At 33.0% G+C, this 8020-nt stretch overlaps 1 protein-coding gene across 3 annotated transcripts; it reads left to right on the top strand.

Moving 5' to 3' along the window:
- Positions 1–476: 476 nt before the first annotated feature.
- On the top strand, positions 477–7605 carry LOC114173540 (probable WRKY transcription factor 57). 3 transcript variants are annotated; one of them, XR_003602514.1, is made up of 5 exons: positions 477–1053; positions 2795–2953; positions 3653–4058; positions 5529–5697; positions 6970–7605. XR_003602514.1 is itself a non-coding variant. In XM_028058007.1 (4 exons), exons 1-3 carry the CDS (start codon positions 710–712, stop codon positions 4041–4043), a joined length of 894 nt encoding a protein of 297 aa, XP_027913808.1. In that variant the 5' UTR covers positions 480–709; the 3' UTR covers positions 4044–4058; positions 6970–7605. The 3 variants fall into 3 exon arrangements, 2 of the variants coding, with proteins under 2 accessions (XP_027913808.1, XP_027913809.1); XM_028058007.1 differs by lacking the exon at positions 5529–5697 and having other exon boundaries at positions 480–1053; XM_028058008.1 differs by lacking the exon at positions 5529–5697 and having other exon boundaries at positions 483–1053; positions 2810–2953.
- The last annotated feature ends 415 nt before the right edge of the window (positions 7606–8020 follow it).

Genomic DNA, 8020 nt, shown 5'->3' with positions numbered 1-8020 from the left:
TTCTTCCACAACTTTGGCAAGGAATAAAACCACTTCATAGTTTTACTATTATTGAGATGCTCAGTTTTCAATACTAAAAAATGTATTAAAAATCTATATCATAACTAAATCATATTATACTAAAATGAATTTACGAAATTGTGTTAATTTGAAGCATGTGAAAAAAGAGAGGTTAAAATACAAAAAAAAAAAATGGCTGAATGAAAAAGGTAGTGCAATGCAACAAACAAATCCTAGTTGTGGAAGGAAAGTATGAGCAAGGAGGGTCCAATCATTCATCCGCGTGTGACCACTTTCTTTCTTCTTACCTTCTTACAATTAATTAACGCTCATTTTTCTAACTTATCTCTTTTCTTTTCCTTTTCCATGTATTTATTTATTTCTTTATTAAATAAATAATTCAAATATTCTTTTTTTTAATTAAATAAATGAAGAGAAAAACTTCGCTTTCTTCTTCTCTCTCATTCGACTGTGTATTGACGAGACAACGCTTTCAAACGCTTCATAAACTTCAAAAACTACGCGTCCCTTCCTCTTCTTAACCAAACCCAAACAAAAACCCTAAGTTTCTCTCTCATCACTCTCTCTCTCTCTCTACACTCTGTCTGTGCGTTTGCTCTTCGAATTTTGCAGGATTCGATTCCAGTTTCCTTCAACGTAGATCGCGTGTTCTCCTTCGTACTGTGAAATTCGCGCGCGCAATCCATGAATGGAAGACAAGGACAGAGCAACCTCCGATCCCGCCGCGGTTGAGTTTGCCGGCGACACGAGTTGGACATTCGCCGCCGATGGCTCAGACGCCGCCTACTTGTTCTCCGGCGATGGAGAGCGAAGCGTACTCAGGGAATTCGGGTGGAACCTCGAACCGGACCAGTTGAACCGGATCGGCACCGACGACGGATTGTGGATGCCGGTTCAATCCTCTCTGACCTGTTCGATTGAACCGGCCGCTGCTGCATCGTCGCGGTCGAATAACCAGTCGGTGTCGTCGAGCTCCAGCGAGGATCAGCCGGAGAAATCCACAGTCTCTGACGAGAAACCGCCTGAGATACCGTGAGTTCGCGAAAACGCCAAAAAAAAATGAAAAAGAAAAATAACTTCACTGCTTTCAACTTTGCTTAACACTTTCCCTGCGTGCGTGGTGAATACGTAATTAACGTAAAATTGTGGTGGAAAGTTTAATAGGAATAACTGAAAATTTCCACATCAACGAAAATCACAATCGAATCAACTTGTGGTTTGTTTGTTTGTATGCACCGTATTTTATTTTATCGTATTCTATTTTATTCAATTTTAATTTACTCGAGTCAGTGCAATTCTCTGCCCGTACAACTAGGAATCTTCTTCCCAACCAGAACATTTGTAACTGAAATTTTTATTTGTTGCGTTTAGCAAATTTCTAGAATTCATGGGTCGAAAATAAAGTGAAGGGGTGTAGAGAGGAGAAAAAAGGATTGCCTTTTCGGTTGTGCGAAGTTTTTCAGCCCACAAGCATCGTCGTTATTGCGGCGGAAATGGCGTGCTTCTAAGCTATCCAAGGCTCGCAGAGTGATAATAATTTAGTGGTGTTCATTATTTTCGTATTATTATTGTCATTATTACACTTTGTTTTGATGAGAGTTTGAATAGTCAATGAAAGAAAAAGAATACCATAAAATAAAATGGAAAGCAAGGGTGGGTAATTGGGCTCCACTTTTCCTTTTTTCTTTATTGTTTTCTTAAATGATTTATGCTTGCACACACTGCTCTTGAATTTTTTTGGGCATTAATAAGATTCTAACCACTTGCAGCTCTTTTGGTTCAAATTACGTGGTCATTTTACCATTCGAATATAAATATATAACAGGGATTTTTCTTTCTTAGTATGATGCTTATTCATTTCAGTTTTATGTGGAAGCATTGCATTAATTAAGCATTTTGTGCTTGTAATTATCTTGTATGCAATACAATTTTATGTAAGTTGCCTATGACATAATTGTTCTTCCCCTAAATATTGATTGCGTGTTTTCATTATAAGGTTTGTGGTCCATATTTTATGTGAACTATTTTCTAATTAAAAGAAAATTCATGTTCATTTAGAGCTAAATTATACGTACCAAGGTGTTGTTCGTCGTATTTATGGGATGATTACCATGCAGAACTATTTTTGTGTCTTTTTCCCCCAGTGCAATGTGGATCTTATTGTTTTTGCCTTGCACAAAATGTATGACTTTAATGATGATTTGAAAAATCTGAATTGACACAAATGAGGCTTTTAGTGGAATTGTGATCAATCCACAGCCTCTACTCAAATTTTCTTCCAATTTGATTGCTTGTCCTCTGCCCATTTAACAGATGGAATTTGAAAAATTTATAATATCTTTTTTTTTTAATTTTTCTTGCTTATCCTTTTTATTTATTTATTTACTTGTGTTAATAGGGTTCTCTCCCACGTGTATTTATTTATTTTGAGAGATTATTACCTGTAAAAACTTATATTAATGTATTTTACCCGAATTGCCTTATCTTAGTTCCTAGCCTCATGATTCGGATTATTGCTTCATGGATGTTTATGAAACCCAAAAGATGACCACTGTTTAATCTTATCATTACCTAGCGTTACTTTATAAAACAGATACTCTCAAATTACATAAAAATGGTGCAAACATCTTGATTTTTCTCTATACAATATAATCATGTGTATGATTGATGATGGACATAAATACAAAATCTGTTCCTGCTTTAGGTTGGGACATCGTTTTTCTTTTTCTTTTGATGATTTCTTATGCTGCTTTATTCTGATATAAATTTTAAGTGATATATTTTGTAGGATTAAAGGTAAAAAGAAGGGGCAAAAGCGAATACGGCAGCCACGGTTTGCATTTATGACCAAGAGTGAAGTTGATCATCTTGAAGATGGCTACAGATGGCGGAAGTATGGTCAGAAGGCAGTTAAAAATAGCCCATTCCCTAGGTTTACAGCTACCTTGACATCAACTTAAATTTATTAAAAACTATATCATATACAGTTGACTATTTTGTGGCCCCTTTTGCCTTTAGTTAAAATTTCGTTTTTGTTAAAGAAAACACATGATATAGTATTGTTTTAAAACACTTTTGAACCTTCAGACATGGTTCAGAAATAAAATGAGATAAAATGGAAATGAGAAAAAAAAATTATGTCAACTAACTTAGCATGCGATGCATATTTATATTACCAAATCCATTCACCATTTTAATTTTTATGCTAGCAGACATACTTTTTTACATTATATATTATATTGATTAAGAACTGCTATAACTTACAATTTTTTCTTCGTAGATTTTATCTTTTATAAAATTTTTATTTTATAGATTCTAATAAATTTGAAGTAATAAATGTGAGTAAAAGTTTGTTAAATAGTCTGTTCACATTCCTCTTATACATGGGAATATATAAATAACAATAATCATGAAAAAGAATAATGAAAAACCGAGATGATTCCAAACAATATAGTTTTTTCTAATTCAATATATATATATATATATTGGGTGGATAGGTAAGGTGAAATATTATTGATTGGAAGCCGTGGATGTATGAGTCTTTAAATTGGCAGTGATAACTGCACCAGAAAAGCTAACTGACAACATCTCACTGATTAATTATTGTGATGCATTTATATTTCTTTTGCAGGAGCTACTACCGCTGCACAAACAGCAAATGCACGGTGAAGAAGAGGGTTGAACGCTCTTCCGAGGACCCAACGATTGTGATTACCACATATGAAGGCCAACACTGTCATCACACCGTTGGATTTCCTCGAGGAGGAATCATTAGTCACGAGGCTGCTGCCTTTGCGGGCCAGTTGGCTCCTACAATGTCGCAGTTTTATTATCCAATTCATTTACCCAGAGAGACTAATAATATAAATACTGTCAGCTCCATCTCTCAGCCATGCCAAGCACAGGATGATGCATCTGGAGGATCCAGCGCTGTAATGCCAGCTGATGCATCGTCACTGCAGCCTCCTACGGATGAAGGTTTGCTTGGAGATATTGTACCTCCGGGAATGCGTACCAGATGACAGAATAATTTCATGGTATAACTCACTGGATCTTTTCTATCAGTTCATTTATTTATAATTTATAGAACCATTAATAAGGTTGAATTTTAAACAGATTTCACATATGATTCTTTTAAGCCTTTCTCAACATTAATTTTTGTGTTCATAATTTATAAGAAACTACCCATATTAAAAGTGTTTTTGTTTATAGTTATAACAATTAATAAAGAATGGATTATTTTTGTAATATATACCTTATTATGATATTTTTAGTAATCGTCTTTCAATATGGTAGTCATGTTAAAACTTTTCCTTATAGTTATCATTTTTTTTGTTATCATAGAAAAAAAAGGATATACGCGTTTTATGCGCACTTGTATTTCCAATAATAAATATTAAAGATTTTATCTAAATACACCTTTTGCCAAAGGCATTTTGTAAGTTTTTTTTAAAGGAGATTTACCAAAACTAAATTATTTTTACAAACAAGTTCACTTTTTTTATTTCAGTTGTGCAAATAAGGGTAAAAATTATTTATACTTTCCTAAATAAGAGGGAAATGCTATTTAAATTTTAGCAAGTAAAAATTAAAATTACTCTATTTCTAGAGATTTCACAAATATAATTATTAGTTAATTATTAAATATAAAATCTGAAAAGTTATCAACGTATATTTGATGACACAAAAATACAATTTAGAAATTAAATTTTAAGACTATTGTTAACATTGTTTTTCAAGGTTACTTTTTAGGTATCAAAAGTGAAAAGGTTTTGTAGAAAAATTATTTCTTATTTATATAAACAAAGAAATATAGAGAATGACATTATAAAGGTATTCTTAGGTCATTCAATCATAAAAGAGTGCCTTGTAAAGTGATTAGCTGCAAGCTATATATATACAGATCTGAGGTAAAAGAGTTAGGATTGCTAAAACGTGTTGTTTTAAATATACTTAATATATTAATTGTTTTCATCTTGTTTTTCTTTTTTAAGGTTTATTCGGAAAATAATAGAAATAAGTTTAATTATTCTTATACTAGTTTTACCATCAAATAATGATATAGAACTAAAGTATTATTTTTCTATAATTAAAAGTGAAAAATAGAAATTAAAAATGTAAACTTTTTCTCAAATTGAATGAACGTTGCATTTTTTTCCTTCATTAGAGCAAATAGTTCGGATATGGAATGGTGTGAAAAATATTACTTTTATGAAATACAATTATTTGTTTTTGCTTGTTTTGTGAAAATGATAATTTAGTTTGGTTACTGGTCGAACATTGCAAATTTTTCTAATTTATCGTTGCATGAGATTAAAGGGTGAAAACTATTGTATCATTTGTCAGTCCAACTTTCGTCATGTGTTTTTTTATTTAGTATCTCGAACACTGGAAAACTAATCGGAGTCAACAATGACACTCCCTATTACATAACTTCATATTCCTCCCTTATTGAGAGTTAAACCTTTAGCATGATATATGGTCGGCTGATATCTTTTCTGCTTAAGATCTGCTTTCATGTGGTCATGACACACGCATCATTACCATCATAAAGCATATCTTTAGTGGCTACGAACTTCTCTGGCAGAACCTCAATTATATTGACTAATGATGTGGTTTTAAGGAGCACTTAGACATCTTATGTTAAAGTATGATTGGAGACAAAGGAATTCAAAGGTGAGCCTTTCATTAGTCTTCAATTGACTGCTTTTAGATGCGTTGCCCTTAAAACTTTACAGAACATTGAAACCTATTCTTTTTCCAGATTAAAAAATAGTGATTAGACTTTTCTTTTTTCCAGAAGAAATATAGAGTGGCTTTAGAGTTATTTATTGTTAAAAGATTATATTTATTTTTTGTGAATTTTTAAGTATATATTTACATTTAACAGACAAAAAAAGAGTTTATCGCTGCTTGTCTTCTTTCATTTCACGGGGCCTTGAATTGTTTAATCTTCTTTAAGCTCTCGACTTTTTGCTCGGAAAGTCAGATCCGCATGACATATCTGTTTCTCTTTATTGGGCAGATCAAAAAACTTTGCTAGGTCTTCATCTGTCTTTCAAAAGCCAATTCGATTAAATATATATGCACTGACTTAATATAAAATTTGCTATCTGTCACTTTCAAAGAGAACATGACATGTCTCTAGCTGGAATTTTGTAGGCTTATATATATATATCATACCTACGAGGATTTCTTGCTTGTATATTGTGGTTGAAATTGTTATTGTTCTTTAGCACCTCCACAATTACAGATATCTGTTTATTTAGTTTAGTTAGTCACTATTAGAGGTGCACCGTACGCGTAACTGTTACGGTTGGTGATAGCTATAGATAGGTCCCGGGGCTTCGTTTTAAGTGTAAAGAGAAAAGGGAAGGGAAAGAAAAACACACCTTTTAGAGGTCAGGTTGACAGGTTGCACGATTGTCGCATCAGATGAAGTTGCTGTCAGATATTACCCATAACGAGTCGTAGACAAGTTAATTGTGAGTGGCTCCTCTATATGATTGTGAGCTAACAGCGAAGTCTAGCACGAAGGCTTAGCTTTCCATGGCATGATGAATTAATATTTCATTATATGTTTGAAAAGATGCAAAATTTAATGTTTCACTGGGTCTCAAAAAACATATTTGTCTTGGAAGAAAATACAAAAAGAAAAAAAAAATGTTAGCTAGCTTCGTGTTGTGTTAATATCCATGACGCTTTATTTGGTTTGGAAGTGGAACCCGATTCATAAATGCTTTTCCTTTACCTTGTATTTTGTATATATTGAATACATAAACAACAAATACACGGTTGTACGTATACATCAACGGACCAGATGAGTGATGATGTTGTTCTGTATTATCTTATATAATGAACGAGTGTGTTTTATTCTTGATGTTGACTCAGGAATCCATGCAATAATGCATGACACTTGATCGATCTAAAATGTGTCTGGTTATCCAGGTTTTGTATTTGATGGGCCAATAATCGTTGCGATCGATGATTTGATTCAGCTGATGATGGGTAGAAGTGGAGCAGAGAAAATGCATGGACATGCATGCATTTTTGTTTCCTGTAGACTCTGAACAAGTAGGCCACAAGCGGCATCAATTTTTTTCCTTTAGCAGGAAGTCCCTTTTAGCCATCTATTGTCTCGAGAAGCGAATATAGTATTTATGCATGGTACCTTACAACCTCGGTAGCAGGTAATTATCTATCTTGGGTTATATTTTGACCATGACTAAGTATCATTCATTTAGTGACAGTTATTATGTATGTACACAATTATTAGATTATTATTTAAGCAATAGCCAATGTATATTAAGGAAGCTCTTTTTCAACTAAAATTTCTCCTTGAGATTGTACAACATGTATGAAACCTAAATTCCCTCATGTAATCTTCACAATTCATAATCCATGTAAAACTACATATTTTGTCCACCTAAGCGAATATAGTTTTGTTTTATGTTGAAATTATTGTAAGTAAGTGGGATTGATGGTTGAGGCATTGATTATAATAATTATAATAACTGGGTTGTGGTGTGTTTTGAATAATATTGCGTGGTTATTAGACATTAATGTTTGATAATGTACGTGGCGTTGAAAAAGATAGGGCAACGGTTAATAGGGATGGTGGTGCGCAATCAGTTGCGTGGAATTCGAGATTGCTTGGGAGTCGGCAGGCCACGTTACTTTATGCCACTCACCTCACTCCACTTTTCGCTTTCCACTCCTTTCCTTTTCAGATTTCACCCTTCTTTCTTTTTTTCTTTCATTTACATGCTTTTCCTTCTTTACTATTTATTCTCCTTTACGCTCTTCTTCCCCTTCACCATTATAATACTGTATTTGGATTATATACTATATATTATACATATACATTATTGTTTAATTCAGCCCCAAAGCATCTTTAAACAACTCAATTATAGTTTGTTTTGAGCTGCATGCTCTATTATATATATTCAACATATTCATTTTTTTCTCTTTACACATTTTATAACTGTTACAGGTTTGT

The sequence above is a fragment of the Vigna unguiculata genome, chromosome 2, assembly GCF_004118075.2.
Source record: "Vigna unguiculata cultivar IT97K-499-35 chromosome 2, ASM411807v1, whole genome shotgun sequence".
Lineage (NCBI taxonomy): Eukaryota > Viridiplantae > Streptophyta > Magnoliopsida > Fabales > Fabaceae > Vigna > Vigna unguiculata.
This window is presented reverse-complemented; position numbering and strand designations above follow the sequence as displayed.

Bases quoted from the DNA above. Each gene is read 5' to 3' on its own strand.
- LOC114173540 (XM_028058007.1), top strand. From the start codon at position 710: ATGGAAGACAAGGACAGAGCAACCTCCGATCCCGCCGCGGTTGAGTTT. The intron at 1,054-2,794 runs GTGAGTTCGCGA...ATAAATTTTAAG, and splicing joins GAGAAACCGCCTGAGATACC to TGATATATTTTGTAGGATTA. The intron at 2,954-3,652 runs GTTTACAGCTAC...TTTCTTTTGCAG, and splicing joins AAAAATAGCCCATTCCCTAG to GAGCTACTACCGCTGCACAA.